Here is a 16,557-nt window from a genome sequence, read left to right as displayed (position 1 = left end):
TTTTGAAAGCTTTCGTACACCTCAGTAAATACATCGACTATGTCCTGGAGTTCAGCCTCTGTATGTGCGCAGACGCAGGCGTCATCCGCGTACTATAGCTCGACGACAGAGGTTGGGGTGGTCTTGGTCCTGGCCTGGAGATGGCGAAGGTTGAACACGTTCCCTCTGGTTCTGTAGTTTAGTTCCACTCCAGTGGAGAGCTTGTTGACTGTGAGGTGAAGTATGGCAGCGAGTAAGATTGAGAAGAGGGTTGGGGCGATGTCGCAGCTTGACCCCGGTCCGGACGTGGATTGGGTCTGTGATGGATCCGTTGGTAAGAATCACGGCCTACAAGTCATCTGGGCCGTGGCTATAGGAGATGAGGTACATGTGACATTGGGCAGATACATGGGGAGCCGACCCCCTTGACCTATACTCTGCTCCTGCTCGCCCCTGTTTCAGAACGGTGAAATCCCAGCTGAGCAGTCCAGAGAGAACGAATATAGGAACAGGAGGCGGCCATTCAATCCCTCGAGCCTATTCCGCCATTCAATTAGATCATGGCTGATCTGTACCTCAACTCCATTTACCCGTCTTGGTTCCGTAACCCTTACCTAACAAAAACCTATCAATCTCAATTGACGTAGCCTCGGCAGCTTTTTGGGGGAGGGAGTTCCAGATTTCCCCTACCCTTTGTGTGAAGGAAGTGCTTCCTGACATCACCCCCTGAACAGCCTCGCTCTAATTTTAGGGTTATGCCCCCTTATTCTGGACTTCCCTCACCAGAGGAAAGTTTCTCTTATTCTAATCCAGCAACTAGGAATTAGGAGATTAAGGGGAGGCCTCCGTTGAGGATTATAAACTGTTAAATGGGAAAAATAACGTGAACCCAGAAAATTACTTTAAGATCAGTCAGGCCTGTAAAATAAGAGATAAATTCAGATTATTGAGAAGTAAATTTAAAACATATCTTTGGAAGAATGTTTTTTTTACTCAAAAGGTTATTGATCAGCATTGAGAATAATCTAAAGGGGAAAGTAATGGAGGGACATAGACAGACTCAGTGAGCGGAACAAACTGTGGCAGGTGGAGTTCACTGTGAGGAAATGCAAAGTCATCCACTTTGGATCTGAAAATTATCTTAATGGTGAGAGATTAGGGGCTTTGGGGGAGGATATAGATTTAGATGTCCATATACACAAATCACTAAAAGCTAGTACAAAAAGTAATCAAAAATGCTAATGGGATGTTGGCCTTTTATGTCAATGGGGTTGGAATACAAGAGTAAGGAAGTGATCCTTCAGTTGTACAGAGCCTTGGTCTGACCGCATCTGGAGTACTGTGTTCAGTTCTGGGCACTCAACCTCAGGAAGGATATATTGGCCTTAGAGGGGATGCAGCGGAGATATATCAGAATGGTAACAGTGGTTGAGGGGCTGAATGGATTCTGCCACACATGCTGTTGGACGCTGGCTGGGCAAGTTGGGTCCTAGAGGGATGGAGCCAATGGCCTTTCCTCATCTTTGACTTTGAGTACATTCCCAAACAGTTGTTATTGTGAGTGTGGAAGTCGATGTGAATGTAGAAAGGGTTTTACTGCATCAGCTGATTTTCCATCTCTGAGGTAGCATTGTAACAAGTTCTTTCAGCTTGGCCAGTAGCAGGTACTTACCAATTATGCCATTTGGCAGCTGATGCAGATCGCAGTACCAGAACTGGTTCTTGGGCTGACAACCATCATGAATAGACAACCCTACGTAACGCCCATCGTCAGAAACCTAAATGAAGACAAAAAAAATTAAACGCCGCTGGAGTCATCAACCGTTTAAACTGGAAATAATTAACCTTCAGCAGCCCCCATTCAGGCAGATTAAACCCGTTATGTATGTAAACCTGTAAATACCATGTCTAATCACCAGAGGGCTTATCCCCTGAAGTCCCAAGGGATCCCACAATCAGGGCACCAACGTACAGCCTGATGAAAAACCTGCTTGCTCCAGCGAAACCCACAGACAAGTCGTACGATGAGTTGTGCACACTGGTCCGGGAGCATCTAAACCCAAAGGAAAGCGTTCTGATGGCGACGTATCGGCTCTATAGGTACAAGAGGTCTGAAGGCCAGGAAGTGGCGAGCTACGTTGCCGAGCTAAGGCACCTTGCAGGACATTATGAATTTGAAGGACACTTGGAGCACATGCTCAGGGACTTCTTTGTACTTGGCATTGACCATGAAGACTTCACAAACATTTGACTGTAGAGACCCCAACCTTGAGTAAAGCCATAGCGATAGCCCAGGCGTTTATCGCCACCAGTGACAATACCAAACAAATTTTTCAGCACACTAGTACTGCTGCAAAGTAACGTTGTTTTCGAATCGAAATGTACAGGGTAGGACTTACATGCCTGCAGCTGCACGTTCGCAGATGACTCAAGAGTCTACCATCAAGGGTGGTGAATAGAAGACCATTAACACCTTGTTGGCGCTGCGGGAGTGATCATTGTTTCCATTCATGCCGCTTCAAAGGATACGTTTGCAAGGGCTGTGGAACAATGGGACACCTCCAATGTATGTGCAGGCGAGCTGCAAACCCTGCTAATCCTGCAAACCAACATGTTGCAGAGGAGGACAGATCACGACGAATCAGAGCCTCAGATAGTATATGGGGTGCAGAAGTATATGGGGTGCGCATATTTACCACAAAGTGTCCCCCGATAATGCTGAAGGTTAAATTAAATGGACTCCTCCTGTCCATGGAGTTGGACACAGGCACAAGCCAGTCCATAATGAGCAAAACGACTTTCGATAAATTGTGATGCAGCAAGGCTTCAAGGCCTTCCGTACTAAACTGAGAACATACACAAAGGAACTGATTCCCGTAATCGGCAGTGTTACTGTAAAGGTCTCCTACGATGGAGCGGTGCACGAGTTACCACTCTGGGTGCTAGCGGGCGATGGCCCCACACTGTTCGGCAGGAGCTGGCTGGGAAAGATACGCTGGAACTGGGACGACGTCCAAGCGCTTTCGTCAGTCGACGACACCTCATGCACCCAGGTCCTAAGCAAGTTCCCCTCGCTGTTTGAACCAGGCATCAGGAAATTCCAAGGAGCAAAAGTGCAGATTAATTTGATTCCAGGGGCGCGACCCATCCATCACAAGGCGAGAGCCGTACCTTACATATTGAGAGAGAGGGTGGAGATCGAGCTGGACAGGCTGTAACGAGAAGGCATCATTTCGCCGATCGAATTCAATGAGTGGGCCAGTCCGATTGTTCCAGTCCTCAAGGGAGACAGCACCGTCAGAATCAGTGGTGATTACAAAGTAACTATCAATCGTTCCTCACTGCAGGATCAATACTCTCTACCAAAGGCAGATGACCTATTTGCGACGGTGGCGGGGGGAAAATGTTCACGAAGCTGGACTTGACCTCGGCCTACATGACGCAGGAGCTGGAGACATCGAAAGGCCTCACCTACATCAATGTGCACAAAGGTCTCTTCATTTACAACAGATGCCCGTTTGGGATTTGATCGGCAGCGGCGATATTCCAGAGGAACATGGAAAGCTTGCTGAAGTCGGTCCTGTACACCGTAGTCTTCTAGGACGACGTCTTGGTTACAGGTCGGGACACCGTCGAGCACCTGCAGAACCTGGAGGATGTTCTTAGTCGGCTTAATCATGTGGGGCTCAGGCTAAAACACACGAAGTGAGTTTCCTGGCACCTGAAGTGGAGTTCCTGGGGAGAAGAATCGCGGCAGACGGCATCAGGCCCACCGATTCAAAGACGGAGGCAATCAAAAACGCACCGAGACCACAGAATGTGACGGAGCTACGGTCATTTCTAGGACTCCTGAACTATTTTGGTAACTTCTTACCGGGTCTTAGCACATTGTTAGAACCCCAGCACTTTTTACTGCATAAAGGAGATGAATGGGTATGGGGGTAAAAGCCAAGAAAATGCCTTTGAGAAAGCTAGGAAGCGGTTATGTTAAAACAAATTGCTTGTGTTGTATGATCCATGTAAACGTTTGGTACTAGCATGTGATGCGTCGTCGTATGGGGTCGGGTGTGTATTGCAACAAGCTAGTGAATTTGGGAAATTGCAACCAGTTGCTGATGCATCCAGAAGTCTGTCTAAGGCTGAGAGGGTCTACAGCATGATCGAAAAAGAAGCATTAGTGTGTGTTTACGGGGTAAAGAAAATGCATCAATATCTGTTTGGGCTTAAATTTGAATTGAAAACCGACCATAAGCAGCTTATATCCCTCTTTTCTGAAAGTAAGGGGATAAATACGAATGCATCGGCCTGCATCCAGAAACGGGTGCTCACGTTGTCCGCATACAACGACGCCATCCGCCACAGGCCAGGCACAGAAAACTGTACCGGTGCTCTCAGTAGGCTGCCATTGCCCACCACAGGGGTGGAGATGGCACAGCCCGCAGATGTAGTTATGGTAATGGAAGCATTCGAGAGTGAGCAATCACCTGTTACCGCCCGACAGATTAGAACCTGGACGAGCCAGGACCCCTTACTATCCTTAGTAAAAAATGTGCTCCATGGGAGTTGGTCTAATGTTTCGTTAGAGATTCAGGAAGAAATAAAACCATACCAGCGGCGCAAAGATGAAATGTCTAAACAGGCAGACTGCCTCCTATGGGATAATCGGGCAGTGGTGCCAAAAAAGGGCAGGGACATCTTCATTAGTGATCTTCACAGCACCCACCCAGGCATCGTAATGATGAAAGCGATAGCCAGATCCCACATGTGGTGGCCCGGTATCGATGCAGGCTTAGAGTTCTGTGTGCACAGATGTAATACATGTTCCCAGTTAAGCAATGCACCCAGGGAGGCGCCACTAAGTTTATGGTCCTGGCCCTCCAAACCGTGGTCTAGGGTCGATGTTGACTATGCAGGCCCATTCTTGGGAAAAATGCTCTTAGTGGTTGTAGATGCGTACTCCAAATGGATTGAATGTGTGATAATATCGGCAAGCACGTCCGCTGCCACCATTGAAATCCTACGGACCATGATTGCCATGCATGGCCTGCCTGATGTCCTTGTAAGTGACAATGGGCCGTGCTTTACCAGTGCCAAGTTCAAGGAGTTCATGACCCGTAATGGGATCAAACATCTCACATCTGCCCTGTTTAAACCAGCGTCCAATGGTCAGGCAGAATGAGCAGTTCAAACAATCAAGCAGAGCTTGAAACGGGTAACGGAAGGCTCACTGCAGACTCACTTATCCCAAGTCCTGCTTAGTTACCGCACAAGAACCCACTCACTCACTGGGGTTCCTCCCGCTGAACTGCTCATGAAAAGGGCACTTAAGACAAGGCTCTCGGTAGTCCACCCTGATCTACACGAATAGGTAGAGAGCAGGCGGCTTCAACAGAATACATATCATAATCGCGCAAATGTGTCACGCGAAATTGAGATAAATGATCCTGTATTTGTGTTGAACTATGGACAAGGTCCCAAGTGGCATCCTGGCACTGTTTTGGCCAAAGAGGGGAGTAGGGTTTTGTGGTCAAACTCTCAAATGGACTCACCTGCAGGAAACACTTGGACCAAACCAAACTCAGATTTACAGACTATCCAGAACAACCCACAATACTCTACCCTTTTCGACCCTCCAATACACACACAAGTGGCAACCGACCCGGCGGTTGACCACGAAGCAGAACTCATCACCCGCAGCAGCCCAGCAGGACTCACCACCCCAACAGCCCAGCAAGGGCCCAACAAATGAGTCACCAAAACCAGCATTTGCACTGGATGATCAACCAGGGAAAGGAAGGCCCCAGATCGACTCACATTGTAAATAGTTACACTATTGACTTTGAGCAGGGGGGCGGGGTGTTGTTCTGTATGTAAACCTGTAAATACCATGTCTAACCACTAGAGGGCTTATCCCCTGGAGTCCCAAGGGATCCCACAATACCTTGGGAGCACCTGTATATAAGGAGGCCTCACAGGCTGGAGAGGCACTCTGAGATCTGTAATAAAGGGCTATGGTCACACCTTACTTTGAGCTTGCAGTATCTAGCCTGACTCTTTATTCAAGACATAACAAAACCTTTCTAATGTGCCGGCGCAACAGAGAGGGAAAATGGGCAGAGTCCTGTAACAAGGATTTCTTGAAGGTTCCTCCAGAGGGGTGGTGGGGGAGAGGAGTGTTTCTGCCCAGAGCAGAGAGTCTATAATCAATAAATTATTTTGGAAGTGCAGTTACTGTTGTTATGTAAGAAAAAGTGGTAGTCAAATTGTTCACAGCAAGATCCCTCAACCAGCAAATTAGGTAAATGAATTACATCGAATGTACAGCACCAAAACAGGCCATTCAGCCCAACTGGTCAATGCCGGTGTTCATGCTCCACACGAGCCTCCTCCCGCCCTACTTCATGTAACCCTAGCAACATAACCTTCTATTCCTTTCTCCCTCATGTGCTTATTTATCTTCCCCTTAAATGCATCTATGCTAGTCTCCTCAACCACTTTATGTAGTAGTGAGTCCCACATTCTCACCACTCTGAGTAAAGAAGTTTCTCCTGAATTCTGTATTGGATTTATTCGTGACTATCTTATATTTATGGCCCCTAGCAGTGACAATATAAAATATAAACAAATTGCCTTCATATAATGCCTGAACACATCAATTTGTGACCTCAAAGCAGTTCATCACCAATGAATTACTTTTCAAAATGCAGCTAAATAGCAAGGTCCCACACACAGTAAATGATGTGAATGACCAGCTAATCCCTTAGTTACGGGGATGTTGAATAGTCACCAGAAAAGGCTGGTCTCTTCAAAATAGCACCATGGAATCATTTACTTTCACCTGAGAGAGCAGACGCGGCCTCAGTTTAACATTTCATCCAAAAGACAGCAGCTCTAGCAGTGCAGCACTCTCTCAGCACTACACTGATAGCATCAGCCTGGATTATGGACTAGAATTTCTAGAGTGGGGCTCGAACCCACGGCCTTCTGACTCAGAGGCGAGAGAGAGAGTGCTACCACCACTGAGCCAGCTGCCACACTGCGGACATTAATAAATTACCTGGGCTCCACTCATCCATTTGGGATTATCTGGGAACTCTGCGCACAGGATGTCCTCTGATTGGTCGGTGCCGAGCACATGGTAGTAGAGTTTCTGGTGGAGGCTGGATGTGGTTTCAGTACCTGGAAAAGATGGATCATCAGTAAGTCACGCATCGAAGGTAACTAAAACACCAGTAGAGTCCGAGGTTCGTTAAAGAAAGTTTCTTTAGGAAAGAGAAATGTGTTGGCTGATGGGAAGAAAAAATAAATCAGAGTGAAAGCAAAAACAATTGGGCTGGAAGATGTACAAAGATTGAAAGTAAAGAGAAGAGGGGGCGCAGAAACGCCATTGGAGCCATTTTATGAAGAATTAATAGAATTAATGAAATAACTGACAAGGATATTAAAAAAAGACTTGCATTTATATAGCACCTTTCATAACCTCAGGACGTCCCAAAGCGCTTTACAGCCAACAAAGTACTTTTCTGAAGTGTAGTCACTGTTGTAATGTGGGAAATGCAGCAGCAATGTGTGCACAGCAAGATCCCACAAACAGTAATGTAATAATGACCAGATAACCTGTTTTTAGTGATGCTGGTTGAGGGATAAATATTGACCAGGACACTGGGGTGAATTTCCCTGCTCTTCTTCAAAATAGTGCCATGGAATCTTTTGCGTCCACCTGAGAGAGCAGACGGGGCCTCGGTTTAACGACTCATCCTGAAGATGCCGAACAGCCATTTTTCATGAGGGTTATGTTTCAATGTGAAAGGCGCTATATGCAATTTGTTGTTGTTGTTGCGCAGTCAGGATCAACAGATTATTCAACTGTGACAAGCATCACGACCAAGCCTGATTCGATCCTTACAGCAACAACAACTTGCATTTATATAGCCCCTTTAATGCAGTAAAAATGTCCCAAGGTGCTTTACAATGTGATTATTAAACAAAATTTAACATTGAGCCACATAAAGAGATATTAGGACAGGAGACTAAAAGTTTGGTCAAACCTCTCTACTTCTCTCTCCTCCTTTAAGTCGCTCCTTTAATCCAGGGACGTTAGCACAAAATCCAGGCTGACATTCCCAGTGCAGTACTGAGGGAGTGCTACTTAGTCAGAGGTGCCATCTTTTGGATGAGATGTTAAACAAAGGCCCCATCTGCCCTCTCAGATGGTTGTAAAAGATCACATGGCACTATTTTGAAGAAGAGCAGTGGTGTCCTGGCCAATACTTATCCCTTAACCAACATCTAAAAACCCCAGATTATCTGGTCATTGTCACATTGCTGTTTGTGGGAGCTTGCTGTGCACAAATTGGCTGCCACGTTTCCCACATCACAACAGTGACTACACCTCAAAAAGTACTTCATCAGCTGTAAAGCGCTTTGGGACGTCCGGAGGTCGTGAACTGCGCTATATAAATGTAATTATTTCTTTCTTTGACAAACTTTTGGCCACCTGTCCCAATATCTCTCTATGTCTCGGTGTCAAGTTTATTGTTTGATAATCGCTCTTGTGAAGCGCCTTGGGATGTTATACTACGTTAAAGGTGCTATATGAATACAAGTTGTTGTTGTTTGTTGTACAGGGTACCACAGCCTCACAGTGTAACCAACGCACATTTATCTCAGCAACCCCAACCCTGCCACGTACCATCCATGCTTCCCTCTTGCTCTGGGTAGCGGTTATAGAAGACGCCTTTCCCGTCGTGAGTCCAGGATAGGCAGCTGAACTTCACCTTTTCCAGAGTGTCCGGCAGTTCTTCGGGACCCTCGACCTTCAGGATTTTGATTGTGACCCAGTCGGAGCCACTTTTGCTGAGTCCGTATGCCAAGTACTCATTGTCATCGGAGAACGCCAGTACTAGGCAAACAAAACGAGAGGTCAGAAGTCAGGGCAGGCCTGTTGTTGGTTGGCCTCAATACTACCAGGAGGCTGGGGAATTGACCTATCTCCCTGGGCCAACCAGATTTTTCTGTTGGCCGATTGCGTTGTTGGTCTGACAATTATGCCCCCGGGATCGGCCGGGCCGCCAACAGGCAGCCTGGCATAAGCCATAACAATAGGCCATTCAACCCTTCGAGCCTGTTCCACCATTCAATTAGATCATTGCTGAACCGTATATTAATGTTGCCTAACAAAATTCTATCAATCTCAATTTTAATAGCCAGTGCTGGCTCTTTGAAAGAGTTGTCCAATGTAGTCCCACTCCCCAGCTTTTTCCTCATAACCCTGCAAATTGGTCCTCTTCAAATACATGTCCAACTGCCTTTTGAAATTCCTCTGGAATCTGCTTCCACTACCCTCTCAGATAGTGTGCTCCAGATCTTATCAGCCCTCTGTGTGAAGGAATTTCTCCTTATTTCCCCTCTTGTTCATTTACCAATTATTTTAAATCCATGACCTCTGGTTACTGACCCACTTGCCAGAGGAAACTGTTGCTCCCCACTTGCTCTATTAAAACCCCTCATAATTTTGAATACCTCCACCAGGTCTCCCCTTAACCTTCCCTGCTCTAATATATGATGATTCTATAAAATAAAATATACTGGATAGTTATAATTAAAAAAACAGTTTACTAACTTTCAACAGACACACTGGGATATAAATTGGTGTTGGCCGATAGTGTAAAATGTGTAACAGTGAATTCACAGCCCATTTTCCACCTCGATTGATTTCCCTTTCTATTGAATCAATGGGAATTTTGTACAACCGCACAAGGTGAATTTATACCCCACAGAGCGATAGATTTTGAAAGGCTGTGTGAAGCAGACAAAGGCCTCATGTGCTGCCGGCATGAATCGTAGATTCCTCGGAGCTCTACCCCTTCAAATTTCCAATCAACATCAGCTGCGAACAGGAGGAGGCCATTCAGCCCCTCGATTCAATTAGATCATGGCTGATCTGCACCACAACCCCATTTACCCGCCTTTTCTCCATCTCCCTCGATACCCTTACTCAACAAAACTCGATCACTCAGCCTTGAAAGCTCCAATTGACCCCCAGCCTTTTCAAGGGAGAGTGTTTCAGATTTCCACAAGCCTTTGTGTGAAAGAGTGCTCCCTGATTTCACTCCGGAACGACCTAGTTTTAATTTTAAGATTGTGACCCCTTGTTCTGGATTCAACCACCAGAGGAAATAGTTTGCCTGTATCTACCCTATCGAATCCCTTTATCATTTTAAACAATTTATCAGATTACCCCCAATCTTCTAAACTCAAAGATGTACAAGCCAAGTTTATGCATAATTTAACTCTTTTCACCCCAGTATCATTCTGGTGAATCCGTGCTGCAGCCCCTCCAAGACCAATATGTGTTTCCTGAGGTGCACTGGCCAGAACTGAAATCTGTACTCCAGATGGAGGACTGACCAAGGTAAGATATTCTTAACACAGCACCTTCTAAAATCGCAGTTAAATTCCCCCCACATCCCTCCAGTATTAAACAATGCACAGAAAAACTTAAATTTGATTTACAAACTGATCTCCTGCCCCCTGATGGAGCGTAACATTCAGCTATAGGAATGAGACTTCACCCTTAGTGGACAACCTACTTTTCAAGGCAACGGTCCCATCCTCGGACAGCTTGTTGGGATCCAGGAAGGCCCGGGCCTCTCCGTGGAGGGAATCTTGGACGTACAACACGTACTGGTTCTGTAGCCCAGAGTTATGGAAGTAAAAATACCTGAAAAACAGGAGATCGACACTCAACCAGGCTTGGTGACATCTTCAGAACACCCTTAGCTGTTAATCTTCCTTCTTTGCTTCTGCCAGCTTCCTCCCCATCCCTTCTGAAGACCGTGTCTCTTACTGAACCCAGTCACTAGGTTCATTCGTCAGGTACAAACCTCGACAGCTATTGACAAGCTATTTGGCCACGTAGGTCATCTCAGCTGAGCCCACTTCTGTCCTCACATCATCTTAAGTGCCAGCCATGGCTGAGTGGGTAGCACTCTCGCTTCTGAGTCAGAAGGTCGCGGCTTCAAGTCCCACTCCACAGACCTGAGCACAAAATCTAGGCTGACACTCCCAGTGCAGTACTGAGGGAGGAATACAACAGGCAATTTTCAGTTTCTTCAGAGAGCATGGAAACTGGTATCAGTAACCCACCAACCGACTATGCCTTTAGATGTCTTTCTTTTTAAATTGCTTCTCAGGATGTGGATATCGCTGGGAAGGCCGGCAATTATTATCCATCACTAGTTGTCCTACTAAGATGGTAGTAGACCTTCTCCTTGAACCATTGCAGCCATTTGTAGCAGTGTGATACAATGGAGTGTCTCACTAGGACAATTCAGTGGGTAGTTAAGGGTCAACCACATTGGTGTGGGACTGAAGTCACGTATAGGCCCAGACAGGGGAAGGATGGCAGATTACCTTCCCTAAAGGGCATTAACAAACCAGTTGGGTTTTTAAATGACAACACCATCATGGCTCACTTTTACATTTTGAGAATTTTCAAACTGAATTCAAATTTTCAAACTGCCCATGGTGGGATGTGAACTCACCCACTGGATTACTAGTCCAATAACATAACCACTGTACTACCGTAGCCCATAGTGAAGGAGCTCCAGCCTTACAAACGGTCCTCAGTGCGACCAACAAAGCAGAACGCTGCCAATGAAATCGCCCCAAAGAGTGAGGACACACCTGGTACAACACTCACCGTTTCCCTTTCCTGCACGGGCAGCTATACTTGGGGTAGTCATACAGTTCGGTCATCCGCTCCTTGAGTCTGTTCCTGATTCTACACTTTTCCAGGAAAGGCATCGTCAGCTTGTTCTGGTCTTCAACAAATGCCTGAAAAGTAGAGTAGAGTGGATTACAAAAACAAGATTCACCTTCTCCTCGAACTGGTACGAGAAATGAAAAGGCACTTGAGGTTGCATTGAGGCACAATGTTGGGCCAGTGTAGAGGTATTTAACCAGCCTCTGTATCTAGCCTGAGAGTACGCTACCTCAGGGAGTGGTTGAAGTGAATAGTTTTGATGCATTTAAGGGGAAGCTAAATAAGCATATGAGGGCGCAGGGAATAGCGGGTTATGCTGATACAGTTAGATGAGGAAAGACGGGAGGGGGCTCGAGTGGAACATAAACGTTGATATGGACTGGTTGGGCTGAATGGCCTGTTTGTGTGTTGTATATCCTATGTAATGTAATATTCCACACACCATATATACAATACACACCACATATACTCTACACACCACATACACTTTACGCACCTCTACATACAATGGGCCCAAGTTTCGGACGTCCTCCCAGAACGGCGCATTCCAAGAGGCCCGCCTATTTTTTAGAAAAAAAAGGCACCTAAAACTTACCTCGCGATTCTCCGAGTCCAGCAGGCCTATTTCACAGTCAATGCAGCGCAACACAAGCAGCTGGGGGTGGAGCTACAGCCCTGTGCCAAAAAGTGTGCCGGCAGCAGTGTGCATGCGTGTGCAGTAGCTCCTGGCCCTCCCAGTGCGTCCTGTCTCGAGGCGACCCTATCCCTGGCCGAAGGGATGGCGCCCCTATCCTGGGCCGAGTGGCCTACCTGCCCTTACCTCCTCGGCGGTGGTGCCCACCCGACCAGCAGCTCTTTGGTGGCAGGCCCCGCCCAAACTCTTCCTCTGTGGCAGGCCCTGCCCAAACACCTTCAGCGGCAGGGCCCGCCCAAGCTCCTCGTCAGCAGCGTGGCCCATCTGACCAGCTCTTTAGCAGGCTGTTGGAGAGCCCCCTGTGCTGCAGTAGGTGAGTAGAAACTTTAAATTTTTTATTTATTAATTGATTTGTTATTATTATTTTTTATTAATTTTTTTTGATTGATTTATTTATTGGTTGATTTATTGATTTATTTATCATTTATTATGGATGATAGCTCTTTATTGGTAAAAGTGAAGTGTTTAATGCTTTGCAAAATCCCCTAACTTCACTTCCACCCCCCCATATCTCATTCCCTGCGCCTAATTTATAAAATGTAGGCAAGGTTTTTCTGAGCGTACAAAAATCTACACTTACTCCGTTCTAAGTTTGTTTGGAGTAAGTTTTCACTGCCTAAACTTGCAAAACAGGCGTAAGTGGCTGGTAATGCCCCCTTTTGAAAAAGAAATTGTACTAAAATGAAACTATTCTAATTAACTAGAACTGGAGCAAACTAAATGCCGAGAATTGCGATTTCTAAGATACGCCATACTAAACTAGTTGCTCCAAAAAAATAGGAGCAACTCGATCCGAAACTTGGGCCCAAATTATGCAAGTGCCACCTGTAGGATTGATAGAATAGAGACATCCAAGAGAGTGTGGGTATAGGACTATTGGAAGTCGCTGGGTAATCTCTCACCTTGGTCTGCTCACTGTTGGGATCCTCAAGCCAGGCATAGGGGTCCGGTACTTTAATCCCATGGTAATCATCCACCTGCAACAATCAGGAATAGGGTTCTTGGTCATTTATATCCTTACATAAAACATTCAACACGCCAGCTGGGATAAGATGTCAACAGAGAAGACTAAAGAGGAGACCTGATAGAGGGCTTTAAAATGATGAAGGGGTTCAATCGATAGGGTGGATACAGAGAACCCATTTCCAGTAGTGGTCGAGTCCAGAACAAGGGGGCATAAATATAAGATCAAATAAAGACGTTTCTTTTAATGGAGAGTGGTGAGAATGTGGAACTCACTGTAACAATGAGTAGTTAAAGCAAATAGTGTTGATGCCTTTAAGGGGAGGCTTGATGCATACAAGAGGTCGAAGGAAAAAACAGAGGAACAAGAGGAGGCCATTCAGCCCATCTAACCAGTTCCACATTCAGTTAGATCATGGCTGATCTGTATCTTAACTCCATCTACCCGACTTGGTCCTGTAACCCTTAATACCGTTGTCTAACAAAAAATCTATCAAACTTAGTTTTGACATTTTCAATTGACCTCCAGCCTTCAGCAGCTTTTTTTTTTGGGGGGGGTGGGGGGAGAAAGAGTTCCAGATTCCCACGACCCTGTGTGTGAAGAAGCGCTTCCTGACATCACCCTTGAATGGCCGAGCTCTAATTTTATTGTTGTGTCCCCTTGTTCCGGACTCCCCCGCCAGAGGATATCGTTTCTCTCTATTTAGCCCTATCAAATCCTTTAATCATTCTTAAATGATACGAATGCAGGGTGGGAAGAGGTAAGTGGAGTGGGAGGAGGCTCATGTGGAGTATAAACACCAGCATAGACTAGTTGAGCCGACTGGCCTCTTCCTGTGCTGTAGATATAGTGTAATTCTATAAAAGTCTACATCTTAATGAAATCAAGTTAGATTATTGCAGATTTCGTCACTCAACCTGACCTGGCACAAGATAGTCACAGGTCAGAAGGTCACTGTCACTGCCCCACTTCACAGCAAGTCCAATCCATGTGTTGGCCACACTCCGGACAACAAGTCTGAATACCATTTGTCCCAGTGTTTACCCTGCGCTTGTCTTATTGTCACCATTCAGTTTGAAGCGTTTTAGCCAAAGCCTCAGGTTAATCCAAATCACCTTAGGGAAACCGACAAAGACACAGGTGCATTTCCCATCGGAGCTATTCAGTCTGAACACTTGACTCTCTTGGACAAGTCCCTTGTCTGTGTTGATTGGGGTTTGGAGTTCAGGATTGGGACCATTCAGACCAGGGTCGGAGGAGTGGTTTATACCCCAGATGCTGACTGGCCTGCTGAATGTTTCCAGCTTGTTTTCAGATTTAGTTTTAGGTTGGTAGCTTTTACTTCCTGCTCCTCTCGAACTGGGCAGCCAACGGAAAGTGAAACTCTCCCTCGGCATCTTTCGCTTTCATTATTGAACCGTTTTTATATTTTACACAATTCTCCCCAGACCCCGCTCCGGCCGGTCCTCCCCCCTCCTCCTCTCACCCCCCTCCTCCTCTCACCCTGCTCGGGTCTCTCTCGGGCTCTGGGTATCTGAGATCCATCCCGCCGGCTCCTGCTGGGGAATCCGCCGAACTCCCGGCTCCGCTCCGCCTCCCAGTCCGCCCCGATACTGCCGCCTTTCGGAAGCTAGCCCCGCCCGCTGCTGCCTGTCACTGCCCCGGAACCCAGAGACAGAGAGAGACCCAGAGCCAGACAGAGAGAGAGAGAGAGAGACCTAGGGACAGGGACAGAGCCAGACCCTACCCAGACCCCAGAGACAGACCCAGCCCTCTGCCCCTTGCTCTATCCGGCGCACCTTCATTATCAGGATGGAGCTGTTTGGACTTTGCATCCCTCCGAGGCCGATTGTCCTTTTGTTGCCTGGGGCTAACTGCTGAGCTGGGTGCAGCACAGAGAGAGAATTCGGGCGAAAGGGGTAGAACCCAGGAACGCTCCCCGTTCCTTTATATTCAAAGGAAAATAAATGAACATTGAGCAACTTTCTTCAGGATGCCCTATTCCCCGCCCAGGTAAATACTTGTATCCAAACAAACCAGGAAGTTTCTTCTCTGGCTCAGTGTCCAATTTATAACAATTCCACATCTGTGAAAAGGCTTGTGTTGATTTTCTGTGTAAAAAGCGCGAAATAACTGCAGGTTATTGCTGAGCGGATGAAGGTTTCCACTGGCCCTCGGCGAGGAAGGCCATTCGTGGCAGGAGACTGACTCAGGACACCGGCTGGTGAGGGAGATTCACATGAATGCAATGGGGGAAATCTAACGTTCACTGAGGGAGCTTTACTCTGTGTCTAACCCGTGCTGTACTTGTCCTGGGAGTGTTTGATGGGACAGTGTGGAAGTGTGAGTTTGGGGCCCAGAAGAGGCGAGGGCCCAGGGGCAGAACGGGCCAGCTCACACTGCCATGTGTGCGCGCACTAGGTCTGTGCAGCAGAGCTGGTCTCCAGTCGTCTTGGTTAATCCTGGCCACTGGTTAATCTGTCAAGCCTGTGCAATGGCTGGTGTCCAACGGCCACCACACGTTAAAAAAATCCTCGCGCAGGCAGCTTCCACCCTTTAACATGTAGTTCAGGACCTGAAATATTAGGTCCTTCATTGAAACACCTGTGAACTCATCCCTTTTTGGCATGGAAGCAAGTCATCCTCGATTCGAGAGACCGCCTATGATGCTGATGATGTAGAGGCAGCTTTACTCTGTAGCTACAGGGAGCAGCGTGCAGCGGCGCGGCCCGGAAATTGATGCGGTCCCGGCCTGCAAGACCATCAACAGGCCGGGGCCATTAGTGGGAGCAGCGTGCAGCGGCATACCACAACAGATAGCAACGCGCGATGTTGCAGGAGGGCCACGGCTGCGAAGCCAGGTCGCTGATTGCAGTGCGGGCAGGCACAGCAGGAGGGGCGAAGGAGCGGCAAGAGTTTGTGGAGGGAAGTGACCGGGGCCCAGGAGAGGCGTGAGTTTGGGGCTCAGAAGAGGCCGAGGGCCCTGGGCCAGCCCACATTGCGATATGTATGCACACTAGATCCGTGCAGCAGAGCTAGTCTCCAGTCGTCTTGGGTAACCCTTGCCACTGGACCAAGGTCTAACTCTGTCAAGCCCGTGTGGTGGCTGGTGTACAACGGCCACCACACGTTAAAAAAATCCACACGCGGGCA

The 16,557-nt window shown here is 47.2% G+C and overlaps 1 protein-coding gene across 1 annotated transcript in view; it reads right to left on the bottom strand.

Moving 5' to 3' along the window:
• Positions 1-15,025, bottom strand: part of LOC139279321 (prolyl endopeptidase-like) — a 33,644-nt gene extending 18,619 nt beyond the window's left edge. Inside the window, exons 1-7 of the mRNA XM_070898443.1 lie at positions 14,908-15,025; positions 13,343-13,417; positions 11,684-11,817; positions 10,572-10,702; positions 8,672-8,881; positions 7,037-7,158; positions 1,652-1,757 (exon numbers count right to left, since the gene is read on the bottom strand). Of these exons, the coding sequence (XP_070754544.1) occupies positions 1,652-1,757; positions 7,037-7,158; positions 8,672-8,881; positions 10,572-10,702; positions 11,684-11,817; positions 13,343-13,417; positions 14,908-14,949 (820 nt within the window). The 5' untranslated portion in view covers positions 14,950-15,025. The remainder of the gene's footprint in view (positions 1-1,651; positions 1,758-7,036; positions 7,159-8,671; positions 8,882-10,571; positions 10,703-11,683; positions 11,818-13,342; positions 13,418-14,907) is intronic.
• Between the last annotated feature and the right edge of the window lie 1,532 nt (positions 15,026-16,557).

The sequence above is a fragment of the Pristiophorus japonicus genome, chromosome 14 (assembly GCF_044704955.1).
Source record: "Pristiophorus japonicus isolate sPriJap1 chromosome 14, sPriJap1.hap1, whole genome shotgun sequence".
Lineage (NCBI taxonomy): Eukaryota > Metazoa > Chordata > Chondrichthyes > Pristiophoridae > Pristiophorus > Pristiophorus japonicus.
The sequence above is the reverse complement of the archived record's forward strand: the minus strand, read 5'-3'. Positions and strand labels throughout refer to the sequence as shown.